Here is an 18,004-nt window from a genome sequence, read left to right on the forward strand (position 1 = left end):
TAATCACAGCTTTAAAATTAATTAATCATGATTAATCACCATTCGAACTATGTCTAAAATATGCCATTTCTTTATGTATATTGTTGTGGGAATGGAAAGATAAATGAAAGAAGGCGGATATATCCATTTAACATGTATGTATGTTTATTATAACATTTGTTCTGCGTGTCAAAATGAAAGACAGCCCACACACCTATCAATCATCAAACCGTGGGGTCTTATTTCATTACGTGTTGATTTCTATCAACACGTAATGTTGTATCGATGTATATAGAGATGTACTACAGCAAAGGTATTCTGCGTCGGGACTTCCTGCAACAACACCACGCCGTTATCTTGATTCTGATTGGCCAGAAGACATTATCAAAGATGTTCTATTGAGAAGACGATCACTACGTGACAAAAGTTTTCAAAACCGTTTCTAGTCTTCGGTATTTCCAGACAAGTGGCTACTGAAATCAATCTGACTAACTGTCGTCTGTGCAATTTACTCCACGAGTTGGCAGACTTTATTTTGCTTACTTTAACATCATTTTTCATGGTGGGGCTAAGGTATTTCTTGGTATGGGTGTAGCCCTTTATATATACAGTCTATGGTGTAGCCTACCCAAGCCATACCCTGGTGCCGCCACTGGTGGGATGTATGGGGCGGGCTATTCTGCACATGCGTTAAATATTTTTTAACGCAGTTAATTAAAAAAATGTATTACCGCCGTTAACGCGATCATTTTGACAGCATTAATAATAATACATTTCATTTATATAGCACACTTTAAAAACAACGTAATCTCAAGGTGCTTGTTGACCAATCACAACAGAGCCGGCCAGCTAACCAATCAGAGCAGACTGGGCTCTGGTTTCAGACAGAGGGTGAAAGAGGTGCTGCAGAGTATGAGAAAAATAAAGAGCTTTCTGAACATTAAAGCATGGAGACATGTCACAGTGGAGACTCTACATACTGATATGAACCTGAAAATTAGCATACTATGTTCACTTTAAATGTATAGTCATGTTAAAACCTCAAATATACTACATTATACAAAGGACAGAAATACAAATAAATATGCAAGTAATTAAAAAAAGTAACATTACTCATGCTTTCCTGCAAACAATACTGTGTGACAATAATGTGAGATACAACACAAAAACTATCAATGCCATATTTTAGTTGAAGGTCTCAATTTTTGGATAAAGATTAAATCACATGTTTTGTGTAAACATAAAGAGTTAAAGTGTGGAGGGGGATACACATCACGTGTCCTCGTGAAAGCCTCCCTCACATCTGTGCTGCTCAGACACAAACCAGGTCACACCCCAAACTCTACTCGTCTACTAACGAGCCATCAGCATGTCAATCAGTGCTAAGGATGCCAACAGGCGAATTAGGGATGAAGTATATCAGGCTAAAAGTTTCCACTGCAGTCATTTCCAGAATTATCAATAAAATAATGCATTAAACATAAAGAGGGGCCTTTATGAGAAAAATAAAAGCCAAGATATTTACTTAATTTTTTTTAACCATGTTGACAAAAGGTGGAGAGAGTTATGTTCAAATGAAAAACAGCTCGTTTATGTAGTTCCCCCACACTTTTGTTATTGGCGCACAAAGTTCATTATTTGGTTAAAAAGTTTGGGACTTCTTTGACTAAGATGTTTTATTCTAGATTATATAAGGTGTTTATCTCTAAAAAGGATATATTTTACTTTTAATTTGAAGATGCTGTACACCATTTTGTTATGTAAATAGTACACTATGTTTATATGTTAAGAAGATTGGTATAAAAGAAAGTATTCTAATGTTTGCCATATATTTTATAGTGTTTAGATACTCTGAATATATGTGTTTTTTACTGAGAAGATGTATATATCGTTTTAGTATCTATCTATCTATCCTTCTATCCATCAATCTATCTATACTGACTATATTTCTCTGTATTTGATTTTGTTAAATAATCCCTGTAAACATATCATTTCTTAAAAGGTAATAAGGTAAAAAGATCATTATTAATTCAGTTTTGTTATATATTGTAGCACAAAACCCACATATTTACTTTGCCAAAAAGGAACATAAGGACTTAAATAAAAGACAAAATTGCTCCCTCACCACTTGGTAGTGTCCGTACTGCGCGGCGAGGTGCAGCGGGATGTGTCCGTCCAGAGAGACGCCGTTCACTGAGGCGGCGGCACGCAGCAGCATCAGGACCGAGTCGGCCTTCCCCTGCCAGGCCGCGTAATGCAGCGGACGCATCCCTGCAGAGTCACCACAGCGTGTTACTTTAGATCAGGACAAACACTTCATAAAGTCAAGTACCCCTCAAAAGGTTCAGTTTATTTCATTTTAAGGATGCGCACCAAGCAACATCTCCAGGTGCTCCTTTGAGGACCAGGGCAAAAAAGTTATGTGGACCCCTGGTTATGAAGCTTTTTCTGCATGTGAACGGTCTGCAAACCCTCAAAGTACACCCTGTAAAACTCTAACACAGAAAAGACCTGTCTATGCTGCCCCAGAACGCCTCGTTGGACATTTCTCTTTTTCTTCCTGGGTACAGTGACGTCACCATACCCAAATGGACCAATCCGTGGAGCTCCTCACACACACACAGTCTCAGCGGCGAAACTGTGACACGCTGGGGGGGGGGAGGGGTGCTAGTAGAGCCTCGCAGCGGCGAAACTGTGGCACGCTTACACTGTAGGTGTGCCACGTTTGGGGGGGGGGGTGCTAGTGGAGCCTGCTGCAGCCTCGCAGATGGGGGTGCTGCAGCCCCCCCCCCTTCCCGTCCATTCACGATGTCTCGCTGCAACCAGGAAATGACACCAGTAACCCAGCTCACACTGTCCGCTCCTCGCAGCAGCGAGCCCCGCAACGTCCTGCCAACACGGCACCCAGACCCCACGCAGCATTCTCATCTGTTTGTCATTACTGGTGTCATTTCCTGGTTGCTAACAAACGCCATTGTAACACATAATCACTGATGTTCCGCTGTAACGGTGGTGGACTCATCAGAACAGAGTGGGCTAGCTGACCAATCAGAGCACAGTGGGCTCACAGGGAGGGGGGGGGGGGGCAGGAGCTCCAACAAGGCGTGTAGGACAGAGAGTGACTACACATACTTTACAGAGATGCTGTTTGAGAAACCAATGTGAGTTTGGAGCATTGAACAATGTAAATCTATTCTAGTAGACCTCAACAATGGAAGTATGATCAGGAGAAATGGCCATGTCATGGGACCTTTAAAATATGGAGTGTGGATTGCTACTTGGAGAGGTCCCAGTTCACCTCCTGGGCCCTGCCGTGGTGCCCTTGAGCAAGGCACCGGACACCCTTTACTTTAAGTATATTTTGATGCTAATACTTTTGTACTTTTACTTGAGTAACATTTTGATTGCAGGACCTTTACTTGTAACACAGTATTCCTATACTGTGTACTTCTACCTTTACTCAAATGCAAGATATGAGTACTCTCCCACCTTTGCAGAGGTCGAACAGGTACTCAAATAGAAAAACATTTCTACCAAATAAACAGGGTAGAAATGTTTTGTATGATTATTATTATTAATGAACAATTATTATTGTGTATTTAATGCATTGTTTTGTGTGTAAACTATTCATTTGCTTGTCACATTATCTTTTTGTTTTAAATAAAAGTTATTTCTTATTTTTACTAGTTTTTTTTATATTTCATGCAATTTCTGTCAAATTTTTGTTTTTTCTTGCCTTTATGTCTTTTACATTTATTTTTCAACTTAGAATATTTAAATCTTTTCATATTTTCAATTATTCATTTTCTTGTCCGTTAACTTGTTTTTATTGTATTTTAATCAACATTTATTTTTTACATTACATCTTGTTAGACGCTTTTATCCAAAGCGACTTACATACTCAGTACTGTGGACAATCCCCACAGGAGCAATTTGGGGTGAAGTGTCTCAGGGACACAACGACATGCTGACTGCAGTGGGGTTTGAACCTGTGCCCCCCTGGGGCCTCATTTATAAAGCCTTGCGTAGGATTCACGTGGGAAGGTTGCTTACGTAGGACAAAGCAAATCTATACGCACAGACATTTTCCGATTTAATAAAACACTGCGTACTGCGGTTTCCCTTTATAAATCACAATCAACTCGAAATGCGGCGCAGCTTTTGTGGGCTTCACGTAACGCCCATATTTGCCTATAAATAGTCAAAGAAACGCCTGTCTTAATATTCATTTGACTGACTGCATGAAGAAGATCGCAGGAAATGACGACAGAACAGCTAAAAAAAAACATTTCACACCGTGTCAGATTTTGGTTATTTTGGGGGGGTCGAGATAAAGCATATTGTTTGATGGATGCACCAGTAGCAGCATGGAGGTCGGATCGTCACCAAAATAAATAAATAAGTGGTCTGAAAAAGGTCAATGACAAAAACAATACACATAGCCTAACCTTCCTCAGGCAGTGTGTCAGTGTGTTTGTACCGGGGACAGGAGACCCCCCATGATGAGAATCGGGGAATCCCTCCAGAGAGGAGTCATGACGACTGGATTTGAATTATTTTTTTGTATTTGGTGTTTTGTGTTCCAGCTGTCGATCAGCTGTGCGCAGCGTCTCCACTGCAGCCTGTGCATCTCAACCAGAGTCAGAGTGTGCGTGGAGGACCGCATATTTTACCTTCAAGTTTGTCTTTTATAAATCGGAAACATTGCTTAGAAACTGGCGCACGCCATCTTTTGAGCGTTTGCACCGTTTATAAATGAGGCCCCTGATCCGAACACCAACGCACTAGTCCACTGCGCTACAGTCGCCCCTATTGCGCCACAGCCGCAATTTAAATTTCCCTCAGCTAAATGCTGCTGTGATGAAACGCCATATCATGCTCCAAACCACATCAAGGATTATTTCTGAAACAGTATGGAGCTCAAATGCTTTTTCTCTTGCGGGTTTACCACAAGGTGAGTTCCTTTTATTTCCTGCTTTTTTACACACACTCTCTCCACTACAGGTTAGCTCTGAGTGTTAGCGATGCTTGCTAATGTAAACAAAGACCATATTACTTCCAAAAGACGTTGCTCATTGTTTCTGATACTGTAGCAACTCTCTGATAGGGCCGTGGGTGTAAAGCCAGCCCACATTTCCGATATTACGTCATATTGGCAGCAAATCTGGATCAGCTCCGTTGTACCCCCGTTTTTAGAGATGTGGGTACGGAGGAGAGAGAGAGGGTTTGTGAGTACCCTTACACACCGGGGAAACATATTTATGTATAAAAGACATAACAAAGTAAAGTTAATCGTTATGGCTGTTATTCTCTCAGTATGAAACTGACCGTTGCTGTCCTTGACATCCACGGAGGCCTGGGCCTCCAGCAGGGCTGCCAGCAGCTCTGTGGTTCCTGTGAGGGCGGCGTGGTGCAGGGCCGAAAACCTGAGGGACCACAGATATTACATTATAAATATATACGATAAATAATACACAGCTGGATCCTTATCAGTCAACAGATACAGACTCGGGCTTAATATAGTCACACTGTAAACACAACTAAACACATCTGACTCACAAACGTTATAGAAAATATCATAAAAAGAGTTATATTTCTCACAGGCTCCGCCCTCTACTGGACTCTATGGGTACTATCTTACCCCGCGAGCATTCTCCCACTGAGATTTCTATAGACGTAGCCGGCTTTGGGCGGGCCTACCTGAATGCGCGCGCATCACACCGTATAAAACGAGGCCTCGCCTCCTGACTATCATCCTTTTCTCTTCAGCAGCGGAAGTGATTCCACGAGAGACTGAGACGTTTGAAAGAAAAATAAAGAGTTATCATACCTCCAGGGAGTCGCCACTGCTAGAGACCCGGGCCTGTCCTTCGTGCCCTGGCTGAAATGGCGGGCGCCGATCCCCACCACCTTGCTTTGAGTGGTTGAGGGACCAGGATATGGCCGAGGCGGTGCCATTCACGTTCGCCATTCCTTCCGGGTCTGGCGTCCATGGAAGTCCACCGCCCAGGGCTGTACTCTCCCTGGATGATGATCGTGGCGGCGGGTGTGTGGGCTACTCACTTATTGCTAGAGATGGGGCCGCAAGGCCGAATAAGTAGCTTGGTCCACGGGCCTTGCCCCAGGCCCGGTTCCCCCAGGGACCGGTGCTCGGTGGCTTCACGTGATATAGGGTCGACCCTACTTCATCACAGGCCGCCGCCGCTGCCCGCCGTGTGATGTCCCTGGGATATCACGCCGCGTGGCATTTTCCAAAGAGGATCGTGTTGATCTCCTGGGAGCCCCAGTGTTTACGGAAGGGCTCTTTGGATCGATCTCCTTGCTCACGGGATGAGGATTAGTCGCAGCGTAGCTGCTTCTTGCCCATCCCCAGCGGAAGAAACACTGTCCTACACACCCCGCCCCTGCTGTAAACCCCAGTATAGGGAGCCAGCAGGTGGGCGTGTGCACGTGAGTGGAATAAACCGAGTGCTGTCAAAGCACTGTGCGGGTTCAAGAGACGCTATTGCCGGCGTACTGTTGTCAGAAAACACACCTTGCCTGGTATAAATAGCTCCGATTAATGCATTTCACCGTTGCAATGGGAAATACAGCGTTAATACGTGGGCGCGCGGCCCTCGTGAGAGTGGCCGCGGTGCGTTCAGGGACCCCCGCAGGAGAACGGTGGTTTACGTTTGTAAACTCTAGTTCTGGAGTGAGGTGTGTGTGTGGGAAAAATGCATTCAGTAAAGACTATTGCATTAATCCCAGAGTAAGAGTAATTTCTCTCCACAATTCCACTTTTCCCCATAATGTCCGTTTCAAAGATACGGCATTGTGACGGCGCGCGCGGCCCCCCTCCCCCGAGGGCGGGCCACGGTGCGTTCAAAGACCTCAGTAGAGAGGTGAGACGAAGGGAGAGGTGCCGGCACGGAGATCCCGTGCCCGCGCCGCTCTCCACCTCTTCGGCCCACCCCGTGGAACCGGCGTGCCGGCACTCACGGGGACGGGCTTACCGTCTTTACGGATCTGGCTGGTGGAGGGAGAAAATCTCTCCGCCCGGGACGAGGGGGCGAATCCCGCCTCCTCCCTGTATAATGCACAGATCACTACGTTTTCTAATAAGAATGAGGTTGATCTGTATCCAAATCTAAGTGTATTTTGTTTTCACAAAGGCTACACTTAGGCCTACACACAATGTTAACCGTACAAATTCCCCATTCGCTGCCCCAGCTGTAGCTCCTGTAAAGGAGGTGGCTAGTGGGCATGCGCAGAGAGGGATGAACCGCAGGGAGTGCTATCTAAAGGAGAGCGCTATGCGGGTACAGGGACATTATGGCCGGCGTATTGCTGTCAGAGAACACACTACGCCTATAGAGCAAAGACTCCAATGCAGTTTACCCGTAGTGGTAAAGGCTGCATTATGGCGGAGCCCGCACTCACACAAGAGCACGTGGCGGTGCGTTCAGGGATCTTAGTAAAACACATACGCCTATAAAGACTCCGATTAATGCTGTTTACCGTAGTGGTGAGAACAGCATTAGGGTGGAGCGCGCGCTCTTGTGTGAGCGCGCGGCGGTGCGTTCAGGGTCCTCAGTAAATAATCGGCCCTTTTTCTGTGTCAACCCTCCATGGGCAAATCTTCCCTTCGCGGGGAGTTTTTGCGGCGGAACGGGTCACCAGAGAGTATCACAGCTTCATAGCTGCTGCCCCACAGCTGAGGGCCTGTCCATTAACACAATGTTCTGGGGAATGGAAACTCAGCTGTGTGCAAACAAGGTGGAGGGACAGGAGGACGCTGAAACGGGGCTATTCACTCCAGTTTTGCAGCGTCCCACTGTATCACATGGACCACTGTCTTGTGGGTGTCCCACACTCACCTCTTTTTATGGGCATGCGAGAGGTAAATCTGTTCTCCCAGGAGGAATTGTGTTTCCTCTCAGCAGAGATTCAGGCTCTGGTGCAGAAACAGGCTGTGTCTGTTGTGCACCCTCAGCACAGAGAAAAGGGTCTTTATTCCATGTACTTCCTGGTTCTCAGGAGGACAGGGGAATTCAGACCTATTCTAGATCTCCGCGGCCTGAATCGCCACATTTCCTGCAGGAAATTCCGCATGTTAACTATGAAACAGTTACTGGGGCTTGTGCAGCCAGGCGATTGGTTCACCACCATCGACCTGAAAGACGCGTACTTTCATGTAGAAATTGCTCCAGAGTACAGAAAGTGTCTGCGTTTTGCCTTCCTACGAGTACAACAGGCTGCCGTTCGGCTATTCCCTATCCCCACGCACATTCAGCAAATGTGTGGCCACAGCGCTACAACCGCTGCGCGCCCACGGCATGAGAGTTTTCTTTTACTAGAGGACCTCATAGTCATGGCTGGGTCCCGGGAACAGGCAATGTTTTTGCACAGCACAATTGATCACACACCTAACCAAATTAGGCTTTGCGATCAATTGAAAAAAGAGCACCCCCATACCTCACCAACAGGCGTTGTAGTTGGGAGTGGTGCTCGATGCAGGCGCACTACGCGCCACCCTGTCGGAGAGCAGAAGTGCGTCCTTTCTCCGGGCTGTTCACAGGCTGCGACAGGGGGCGACAGTGACAGCTTTAACTGTCATGCAGACTCTGGGTCTCATGGCGGCTACTCACATTGTGGTCCCGCTGGGGTTACTGCATATGCGCCGCCTGCAGAGGTGGTTCTCCAGCCTGCGTTTGGATCCCAAGAGGCACAAACAGCGGCTGATGACCATCCCCCCCCCTCAGTGGAGGGCAACCTCCGGTTTTGGGGGTCCCCGGATGACCTCCGGAGGGGGTCTCCACTGGGACGGGTGACCTCCTACATCACAGTGTTCACGGACGCATCCAGAACAGGATGGGGAGGGACCTGCCTGAAGAGGGCTATAGGTGGGCGCTGGGCTCTAACAGAGTTTCAACACAGCAACCTCCTAGAGCTACGGGCGGTAGTGTTAGTCCTCCAGCATTTCATGCCCCTAATTCAAGGGAGACATGTATTGGTCAGGAGCGACAACAGCACCACAGTGGCTTATATCAACAGGCAGAGCGGAGTCCGCTCCGCCGCCACAGCGGAGTCCGCTCCGCCGCCACAGCGGAGAGGCTGTGGTTATGGGCTTCAGAGGTGGTATTAGCCCTGAGAGCCCTCCATATCCCGGGACTGGAGAACAGGGGGGCCCACCTCACGTCGAGGGGCGGCCCCCTGCCAGGCGAATGGACGCTTCACCCGGAGGTGGTGAAGCAGATCTGGGCCCAGTTCGGGAGAGCGGAAGTGGATCTGTTCGCCAGCCGGCGCAACAACCACTGTGCGCTGTGGTTCTCCATGGCCCTGGGCGTTGACCCGCCCTTGGGGGTGGACGCGTTTGCACACGAGCCATGGCCAAGGAAGCTGCTATACGCCTTTCCACCGCTGCGTCTCATTTTCCCTCTCCTGGGGAGAGTGAGGCGAGTCTGTCATCCTAGTGGCTCCGGACCGTGTCGGGGCGCCGTGGTACTCAGAGATGACACAGATGAAGGTGGGCCAGCCCTGGGCGGTTCCCCAGTTCTGGGGGGCGATGTCTCAAGAGGCAGGTGCAATCGGGGCGTTACCCACTCTCGGCCAACCTCTCCAGTGGCTCCTGAGAGGGACAGGCTGAGACAGGGTGGATTGTCTGACAGTGTTATTCAGTCTATCCAGGCAACACATCCTCACTCCCAGGTCGGCCTATGTTGACGTTATGTCAAGTCCCCTGTCGGCTTTTTCCAACTCAAGGGGGGGGGCCTTAGCGTCCATTTTCAGCTTTCCGGGATGTCCATATGCTTCTATGGACGCTCATGGAAGCATGGCATTTGTTTGTGTCGGCTGCCCTTAAAGGCAATGTGAGCGTCCATTCTCATTGGATAACGGAGAATTGTACACCCGGAAGTAAGTATTCCCCTTACTGTCGATTGATTTTACAGTGATATCTGCACTACTCATCGACTAAAAAACACCAGATTATCCTTGTTAATTACACAACATTGATTGGTTTAAATTGTGTGCAATGCTTTTGTATTTTTCCCCTTCGATTCGGAGAAACAAATATTTTTTCGGAGTAAAGGATGGCAGAAGACACTGCACTACCCAGAATCCCCAGCTATCGTTTGGACTACACCATGTGCTCTGTTTGACGTCATGTGATCTTCAAATTTCTCCCTGCAGAAAAAAAAAACATGGCCGAACTTCGTTTTATTCTCGGTGGAAAATGCCTATTTTAAAGTTAGTTTGGCCATTAAAATGCGTTTTGATGTCATTTGATGCGAGAAATATGAGTTGTTATTTCAGATTTTGTGTGCAGTGGATGTACATGATCTTTAGTTTGCTAGTTATTACGAAGATTACTTCAGGAAATTGCGTCCATAACGTTTTCATTGTTACCAAGGTGGTTGCTAGGGACGCTGCTATCGATATTATTTCTGTTATGTTGTGTAACTGTTTAATGGTGTTATATTTATTGCTACCCCCTTCCCCGTCAATGTATAGTGTTGGTCCACAGTACAAACATATTAGTTTAACAAAATCCGCATCTAAAGATAGCCTACGTTATTTTCCCCTGTGCAATTCCAGTCTCACATCTCACAGCACATCGTCATTAACAAATACCGGAAACAGACCGAAAACATTTAAAAAAAATAAAATAATACTTTATTCCGAGTGTGCTTGCTTTTCTCTTTGAAAGTCATCACATACCGGCATTGTAATACACGGTTCGGCTGCATTAAATATTACATATCTGCCGTAGTTCTGTATTTATAGAGCCCTGATGAGAAGACTTCTCGACAAACATGAGGAACTGAAAACGTGACGTGGATCATAAGTATATCAGCCATTAAACAACATCTTACATTTCTTTTCACACAATACGTCTCCTTGCAGTATCAACACTAATTCGGCTGACTTTTATATTTGATCCAATTGGTAGATAGGCTGTATTTACACCATAAAGGTGCACAGCTGATATAAAGGGACACCTAGTGGTTAAAGCATGTTATTGAATTTCATTATTTTTATTATTAGATATTAATAGGATCCCTATAAAGTATATTCATTACTCATTATTCTCTACTAATAGTTAATTAAAGACTGTATATAATGACTATTTTGCACATCCCTTTCAAGATTTCATGATTTTCTAAGGTTTATTGATATATCATATAGGCCTACACAACTATGGTGTAGTTATGCATTGAATGAAAAACTTGGGTCGCAGGTTCCTCAATAGTGCATTAGAAGACATCTATCAATATTTGTGCATACCTCCAGCAATGTTAACTATGTTGAAGCACTTATTTTAACTGATATTATACATAATGTATTATACTCTTATAAGATGTATGTAGATATTTCATCTCCGGCCTTGTCCGGTATTGAACAATCAATAAATAAAGAACACAGAATTGTTGAATATAAAACACAGAATTTGTGTGATTATACTAAATGATTTACAAATAAACACCACTGCATATTTACAACTGTTACACATGCTGATGTAACGCAAATGTTCCAACTTGAGATCAATAGAGTATATTTTTCTTAAGCTGATCGATGGCTACTGCCATATTTGCAAAATGTGCCTCTGAACCTTGACAAGTGCATGTTTCAGGCTTTTCAATTAATGTAATGTAATGTAATGTTATCAATTAACAACAGGGGTCACAAACATAAGACCAGCTGTTAAATAAAGCTCTTCTGACCTTAGCTGGCATGTGTGTATATATATTAATGCTGCCCATTATGGGCACAAGCAATTTTCACCCATTTATTAATTATATGTTTTAAATGTGAGTGTTTCCTATCCCCTAAACCTCCAGGGATGTACACAGTTTAATACTGGCAACTTCTTATTATGGGAAATACGAAAACGATAGCTGGGGATTCTGGGTAGTGTAGTGTCTTCTGCCATCCTTTACTCCGAAAAAATATTTGTTTCTCCGAATCGAAGGGGAAAAATACAAAAGCATTGCACACAATTTAAACCAATCAATGTTGTGTAATTAACAAGGATAATCTGGTGTTTTTTAGTCGATGAGTAGTGCAGATATCACTGTAAAATCAATCGACAGTAAGAGGAATACTTACTTCCGGGTGTACAATTCTCCGTTATCCAATGAGAATGGACGCTCACATTGCCTTTAAGGGCAGTCGACACAAACGAACGCTGTGCTTCCATGAGCGTCCATAGAAGCATATGGACATCCCGGAAAGCTGAAAATGGACGCTAAGGGCCCCCCCCTTGCGTTGAAAATGGACGCTAAGGCCCCCTCCCTTGCGTTGGAAAAAGCCGACAGGGGACTTGACATAACGTCAACATAGGCCGACCTGGGAGTGAGGATGTGTTGATCCAGGCAGCTAGAGCTGGATCCACCACAGCCTGTTACAGGCCGAGGTGGCTAGGATTCCAGCGAGGGTGTGAGGAGAGGAGAATAGAGCCCCTATCTTGTGAGTTAGGCTCTATTTTTTCCTTCTTACAGTTACTGGTGGACAGAGGGCTTGCGCATTCAACAGTGAAAGTGTATGCAGCAGCCATCTCGTCCTGCCATGAGGGATTTGGCGGCAGGTCAGCCTTTAGTCAACCACTGATGTTGCGGTTTTTACAGGGGGTCAGGTGGCTGCGCCCAGTAGTGCACGCGTCCACCCCGCAGTGGGACCTGCCCCTAGTGCTCGGAGCTCTGGTCTTAGAACCATTTGAGCCTCTGGAGCTCTCCTCCCTAAAAGCACTGTTGTGGAAGACAGCTTTGCTTCTTGCCTTAACGTCAGCCAAAAGAGTGTCCGAGTTAAACGCTCTGTCGGTGCACCCGAGCTGTTTACGGATTCGGGGTGACCGGAGCGGCGCGACACTCAGACCGAACCCCTCCTTTGTGCCCAAGAGCCTAAGGAGTGCGTTCAGGTCAAGGGCTATTCAGTTAGGGGGTTTTAGTCTTCCCCCCCATGGTGGGGACAGGGACACCTACTCTGCCCGGTGCGTGCGCTAGCATGTTGTGTGGAGCGCACGGCTGCCCTTAGACGCACCGAACAGATGTTCGTGTGCTTCGGGGGCGGGGTAATCGGGAAAGCTCTGTCCAAGAAACGCCTGGCAGGCTGGCTCTGCGAGTGCATTGCACATGCTTACGGACAGGCAGGGAGAGCCTGCCCCACGGGGGCTCGTGCGCACTCCACACGGGCTGTAGCTGTGTCAACAGCCTTATTCAACGGTGTGAGTGTGGAGGATATATGCACAGCGGCGTCTTGGTCGACGCCAGGCCCCTTCATAAGGTTTTATCTCTTGGACATGGCTCTTTCTCCTCGTCTGTGCTTGCGGGGGCAACACAGGACTGGTAGGGGGGGGGGGGGGGGGTTGTGGGTCAGTTGGCATCTGACCCCCTCCCCGGACGTAATGCGCCTTCGCTGTTCTCGGGCCCTCTGAGGGTCCCGGGATGGGCGAGGGGCGCGTTGGGCCCTTACAGGGCTGGAGAGCTGCTCGGCAGGAGGGGGGTAGCCCTCCACACTTTAGTCCACACACTCTGCACGGGGTCAGTGTTTGTGTGTGGGGCATGGGCTCTGGCGCTCTCCCTGTTGTCCTTAGGGATTCAGGGAGGCAGGCATGTAGTAAGCCCATTCGGGGCTGAGGGGGCTCTCCCCATCCGTCTATGGGCGGGGGGGGGGGGGGGTCCCCCGGCACTGTTTTTTGAGCACACTTTCTGCGAGGTAAGCGCAGCAGGGTGTGCTCTGTCAGCCACAGCCCAGATTTCTCCTCGGTCACAACCGGGTTAAAGGAGAATGTGGGGCAGCAGCTGCTGACCATAAAAGCCGGTCAGGGGCAGTAGGGTGGAATATTGTTGTTGGACGACAGTGCGCGTATACATCGCGGCTCCACCCACTGTACCCATAGAGTCCAGTAGAGGGCGGAGCCTGTGAGAGATATAACGTTGGGTTACGTATTGTAACCCTTGTTATATTAGCACAGGCGGAGCCTTCTACTCAGGGCACTGTCTGTCCTATTCCGCTCACTGAAGAGAGGTGTAGGATGATAGTCAGGAGGCGAGGCCTCCTTTTATACGGTGTGATGCGCGCAAATTCAGGTAGGCCCGCCCAAGGCCGGCTACGTCTATAGAAATCTCAGTGGGAGAATGCTCGCGGGGTAAGATAGTACCCATAGAGTCCAGTAGAGGGCTCCGCCTGTGCTAATATAACAAGGGTTACAATACGTAACCCAACGTTATGCCATTCAATAGCAGGGGTTCTCTTTGGGAAAAGTTTTCATTTAAACCATCAATCTTCTTTTACAAAAGACTTCATAGCTCAAGGAATAATATCAAAATAAAAAATATTATGATAAAACTTTATATATTATGGTCCAATCAAACAAACATATAACTCTTAGAATCTACAAATATGATTAATACATGTTCTCATATATTTAACTTGATTTGTTTCCCATAACAATATAATAGTGTAAAAAAGTATTATTTTAAGGGACACATACATTTGATACAATAATAATAATCTTACACCAAATTACAAAATACTATTTTATTATTAGAATTATAATAATATTTATATAACATAAAAATACAATGAAAATAGATTTTAAAAAGTAATAATAGCAATTAATATTATAATAATGACGTTATTAAGGAAATGAAATGGTCCCTGGTATCTTAAGACATACTCTCCCTCTAAAAAAGTAAACCTGCAATACAGGAGTGAGAGTTTATTAGGGCTGCAGCTTCTTTTCATTGTCTAATCATCTAAGGATTAATCGTGTGATTAATGGGTTCATCATCGGGCTGACTGAAAGCTGAAGACAAGAGACGGGTGCGGCCGTGGTTCAAAGGCTTTTCTACCTTGATGCAGGTACTAAAAATATAAAAATAAGATAAACCATAATACAAAGGACGTGAGGAGGGAAGAGGGTGATGCAAACAGGACTGAGGTTTTAAACTGACTTCTGACATATCTTCTAAAAAGAAAAGAAAGGTGGGTCACTGGGTGTGTGTTTTTTCAGATGTGTGTGTGTTTCTGCGTGAGTCAGAGGTGGACTTGCAGCCACAGGTTAGCTACACACCATGTTAAAACCCTGATAAAACACAGGATCAAAAACAATTCACCAGTTAAAGGAGAGGGCTGGGGAATTGGGTAATATTGCGAGAAAAACCCATTTCAAAAATATTATATTTATGAGAAAAATGTAATTGAAGTAGTAAATTGCTAAGAAAAGACATCTTTCTAAATGTATCTGAATGTAATTGAAGAACGGACGTTTTAATGGAGAAATAATATAATATCCTGCCTGTACTTTGTATTAAACCGATAACATGCACCGCAGTCGTCACATCTGAGTGTCCTCCCCCACATGTGGAACTCAGACAGGAGAGGAAATAAAGCACAGGCTACATGTGGTAAATAAAGCAGGTCGAGACGTTAGAGGAAGAAATGAATGGGGGGGATGGGGGGGTTCTTATTGAAGCTTTCTCTCTGTTGCGTAATAACATGAGCGCTGGTATTCATGAGGGCACAGAAACAGACAGCGCCGGGAGCTGCTCCGACTATAATGGACGGATTACTGAGAGAGGGTACAGAGAGCAGGAGAAGAGGACAAAAAAGGAATATTCTGGGATTAAAGTGGAAAATATTCTATGAAGATAAAGTCATACATTTACAAGAAATAAAAATCGGAAATATGCGGGGGAAAAGAGTGGAATATTCTATGAAACTAATGTTATTTCACAGGGAAAAAACTCAGATATTCATGAGAATTATTTTAGAGTTTTCTTTAAGAGAAACAAAAACATTTTTTTGACCAAATTAATACATTTATAAAATAAAAACAATTGTGTAATATTCTCTTTGATAGAAGGGATTAATTAAAGGGAAAGCCCGAGCTACGAGTGAAAGAACTAAACTTACATGAAACTTCCGTTGGGTTGCTTTAAAGTCAAGATTCAGTTTAAGATTCACCCTGTAATAGATGTAAAACATGTGATGGAGCATTACTAAGCTGACTCAGATGCTTTGTTTCACCAAACCATCTTGGAAAGCTCCATTGGAAGCCATTTGGAAAGGGCAGGCACTTTCAAAAATACTTGGCAGGTGATTGGATCAATCTGTCTATCACCTTCTATCATGGGCCACTTCTGATTGGTTAACAATGGCTGATACATGTAGAGCACAGCACTTCTGATTTGTGTGGATGACTGACACACAAGAAGAAAAATCGCAGGCTTTGCGATTTGATAATTGCATCATTTCAAATCGCGATTTCGATTTAAAATCGATTCATCGTTCAGCCCTAAGCCGCGCCCCCCCCCTCCCAATTATTATTGCTATTATTGTTATTATTATTATTATTATTATTGTTGTTGTTGCTATAATGCAGGGGCATTCAATTTCATTTCAAAGAGGTCCAGTAAGAGAACATGTCATTAAATGCTCTGTTTTCGCTGTCTACCTTTCTCTTTTTTGAGCACGCCATTTGAAATGACTCCGACTGTTTCTCTCTTCTTGTCTCGTCTCTGTGTGTGTGTTTGAATCTATCGTGCTGAGTCCCAGTCTTCTCTGATGTTTTGTGAGACAGAGTCCAACCACACACACTGTCTGTACAACACATGTCCTGCAATACACATGCTGCAGCTACCCAGCTACTCACTGTTTGTAAAAGAAAATAAATAATATTTTCATTTCAATAATTTACTTTCTTTACCCTGCTTCATAAACAATACTGACATCCCTGTGCTCCTCCGAGTCTGGAGGTCCGGGGATGTGAGGACAGCGCGAGGACACAGACAGGGAGGCTGCTTTACATCATAAAGGAAATGGCGATCAATATTAACAACACAGGAGCTAAAACGCTTAATAACCTTCATTATGTGTTAGAGAAAGAACATAAGAAATGTTGACAAAGATGAGGCTGTTAAACGGGCAGCGGATCCGCTGTGTGTCGAAAGAGAGAGAGAGAGACGCTGAGCTGCACCATGCAATGATCAGATGATCCGGAGCATGAAGAGAGAGAGCTGCGGTCTGCAGGGCTCGGCCTCCTGTCCTCACAACTCTTATTAATCCCGGGACCGGACAATTGTTATTTGTTCTTACTCGGAACTGAGTTTTGCTACCCAACCCTGCCAATGTGCTAGACGTCCCGCCCGCCCTGTCTAACTGTACAGAAAGCGGCGAGATGCATTTCCTTAGGAATCGACAAGCAGAACCAAAACTAACATTTATGGGCGAAAAACGTCACTTGTCCGTCAGCAGGGTATATGCAGGAATCCTGAAGTCAAATTGAATACCTTTTAAGACCTTTTTTAAGACCATTTCCATACATTTTAAGACCTCATCGCAACTTCGAGTTCTAACCGGTTACATTGGCGACACACTTTACCTCACATTTACTATATTCGACACAATCTCCCACCCACTACTCCTGGAACGCTTGGCTGACATTGGGATCACTGGTGTTGCACTCTCCTGGTTCTCCTCCTACCTTACCAACAGACAACAGTTTGTCCAGCTGGGGAACCACAGGTCAGGGTGTTCTCCTGTTTCACTGGGTGTCCCCCAGGGGTCAGTATTGGGTCCACTCCTATTCATCATTTACCTCCTCCCACTAGGCACAATCCTCCGTCACCATGGCATCCACTTTCACTGCTATGCTGACGACACGCAAGTCTATATCTCAACCAAACCCAACACCGCCCTCCCACCCACCTCCCTCACCACCTGCCTCCAGGATATCAGGAGCTGGATGAGCAGGAACTTCCTGAAGCTAAATGGTAGTAAAACTGAGGCCCTGCTCATCGGCTCAAAAAACACCCTCTCCAAAATCCTAACCACCCCACCCCCAAGCATCATGATCGACCGCTTCCCTGTATCCTTCACCAGCCAAGTCAAAAGCCTTGGCGTCATCCTGGACAGCACCCTTTCGTTTGCACCCCACATAAAAAACATCACCCGGACTGCCTTCTTCCATATCCGCAACATTTCCAGACTCCGCCCATCCCTTTCACAATCCAGCACCGAAATCCTGGTTAATGCATTTGTC

The 18,004-nt window shown here is 45.7% G+C and overlaps 1 protein-coding gene across 7 annotated transcripts in view; it reads right to left on the reverse strand.

Annotated features, from left to right (window-relative positions):
- LOC117540188 (caskin-2-like) overlaps positions 1 to 18,004 on the reverse strand; it is a 96,953-nt gene that overhangs the window by 35,243 nt on the left and 43,706 nt on the right. For all 7 annotated transcript variants that reach the window (XM_034206790.1, XM_034206763.1, XM_034206783.1 and 4 more), the window contains 2 exons: positions 5,308 to 5,405; positions 2,105 to 2,250 (listed from right to left, as the gene is read on the reverse strand). In XM_034206790.1, coding sequence (XP_034062681.1) covers positions 2,105 to 2,250; positions 5,308 to 5,405 — 244 coding nt within the window. The remainder of the gene's footprint in view (positions 1 to 2,104; positions 2,251 to 5,307; positions 5,406 to 18,004) is intronic.

Source organism: Gymnodraco acuticeps, unplaced genomic scaffold (genome assembly GCF_902827175.1).
Source record: "Gymnodraco acuticeps unplaced genomic scaffold, fGymAcu1.1, whole genome shotgun sequence".
Taxonomy (NCBI): domain Eukaryota; kingdom Metazoa; phylum Chordata; class Actinopteri; order Perciformes; family Bathydraconidae; genus Gymnodraco; species Gymnodraco acuticeps.